The sequence below is a fragment of the Lucilia cuprina genome, chromosome 2, assembly GCF_022045245.1.
Source record: "Lucilia cuprina isolate Lc7/37 chromosome 2, ASM2204524v1, whole genome shotgun sequence".
Taxonomy (NCBI): domain Eukaryota; kingdom Metazoa; phylum Arthropoda; class Insecta; order Diptera; family Calliphoridae; genus Lucilia; species Lucilia cuprina.
The window spans coordinates 10455630-10457647 of record NC_060950.1 but is presented as its reverse complement, the minus strand read 5'-3'; the positions used below and the strand labels follow the sequence as shown (position 1 = coordinate 10457647).

The 2018-nt window shown below is 33.8% G+C and overlaps 1 protein-coding gene across 1 annotated transcript; it reads right to left on the bottom strand.

Annotated features, from left to right (window-relative positions):
- Positions 1 to 690: 690 nt before the first annotated feature.
- Positions 691 to 1599, bottom strand: LOC124419573 (arf-GAP domain and FG repeat-containing protein 1-like). The gene has a single exon (XM_046949607.1). It carries the CDS (start codon positions 1555 to 1557, stop codon positions 706 to 708), a length of 852 nt encoding a protein of 283 aa, XP_046805563.1. The 5' UTR covers positions 1558 to 1599; the 3' UTR covers positions 691 to 705.
- Positions 1600 to 2018: the final 419 nt, after the last annotated feature.

The window sequence follows — 2018 nt, the reverse complement described above, 5'->3', positions numbered from 1 at the left end:
AATAGTAAGAAAAATATAAGCCGAAGAAAGAAAAAAAAACTAAAAAATAGAATTATGTCATAAATCCTGTTTAACAGCTTAAATAAATAAATCTGCACACAAAAAAAGCTAGAATTAACTCAAGTCATAGAGATTGGAGAAAGAAAGAAAAAAAACTGCTGAAATGGCAAAAAGCATGATGGTGGCAAGAAAAACATTGGACAGGAAATACTTTGCTGTTTTGTAAGAAAATATAGGTTAAATAGTTTTTCTTGAAACTGAACAGGAAAGTTTCAAACACAAAAAAATAATGTAAAAAATATAGTTGAATAAAAAAAATGTTTAAGGAAAAAGTAAGAAAACGAAAAAGTTGCCTTTAAGAGAGTAATAACATAAAGTACCACATAAGCAATATATTTGAAACAAATTTATATATCCTCCTAAAAACTTATAGTTTTATAAGTAAATTTATAGTGAAATAATTTATAGTTAAAGCTTGAATAATAATAAAGAAATGGGGATTTGTCAAGCTTTCGCAAACATCCGACAATTTGTAAAACAAATCCTTAAACTATTAATTATGCAATTCCACTTTTTCCAAACTTTCCATCCACAGTTTTTTCCTTAAACACGAAACAAAACTTACAGTCTTAATTATAGAAAAAACGAACTTATTACATGGACAAATTAAAAAGAAACAAAGAAAATTATAAACATATAGTAGAATCATATCAGCTCACCTGCAGCATTATATATCGGTGCATGATCAAAATCAGCAAAATTCTCTGTATTTCCATTAGTGAGGTTACCATTTTGTAAGTTTGTAGATACATTATTGCCGCCACCACCACCATGACCATTCATAAACTGTTGATGTGCAGCTGATGACATTTTCATGGGTTGTATTTTGGCATAACCATTATTTGTCGTCGATGAACCGACCGATGAAGCTGGCGAACTGGCTACAGTAGCATTAAATATATCAGCTGAACCGAAATCGGCTACAAAATCTGCCTCTGCCCCAAAGCCATTGGCACTAGCACAACTACTAGTATCAGAGAGAGCGCCAGTGGACATGGAACCCACCGATGAATTCAAACCATTATGTAAACCGAAAGCATCGGTGTTATGATTTGAAAGAGAACTCGAAAAGCCATTTTGGGATTGTGGTGGTGTTGTATGCTGAGGACGACTAATGGCGCTTGAGGAGGTCTTGTGCAGACCATTGGCTGTAGTACGTTGCGATGTTGGTGGTGTTAGCTGTATGTGTGCCTTATTATTAGTATTATTTTGGGTACTATTCGCTGAAGACGCTGTTATTGAGGCTGAGGATGTTGCTGATGTTGTGGCGGCGGCTGTTGATGTTGTAGTCTTAAGATTTGTGGCATTTGTTAAAGATTTTAAGGGACTAGCTGGCTCTAAGTAATAACGTTTACGTTCATATTTGTCAATCATCAATTCACGTTGATCCTGATGTACAGCACGCTTGGGATCCCACAGTCCCAACCATGTTTTGGCACAGACATCATTGCCATGTGCTTTAAGAAAATCGATTTCGTCTTGTGTGAATGTGGCCATCGATATGGATTTAACACGATGTGGTGGTGTTATGCCGCGTCTGAAAATAAGATATTGGAAAACAAATTCAAGATTAATATTTAAAAAGTTTATTCAGAAACAAATGTCTTTCATAATCTATGAATATCTATTTGTTTTAAGAACTGAACTAGAACTAAACTAGAACTAAACTAAAACTAGAACTGAACTATAACTGAACTATAACTGAACTATAACTGAACTATAACTGAACTATAACTGAACTAGAACTGAACTAGAACTGAACTAGAACTGAACTAGAACTGAACTAGAACTGAACTAGAACTGAACTAGAAATGAACTAGAACTGAACTAGAACTAAACTAGAACTTAATTAGAACTTAATTAGAACTAAACTAGAACTGAACTAGAACTGAACTAGAACTGAACTAGAACTGAACTAGAACTGAACTAGAACTGAACTAGAACTGAACTAGAACTGA

What these genes read in the sequence shown, in the direction of transcription:
- LOC124419573 (XM_046949607.1), bottom strand. Translation starts at nt 1,557, where the DNA reads ATGGCCACATTCACACAAGACGAAATCGATTTTCTTAAAGCACATGGC.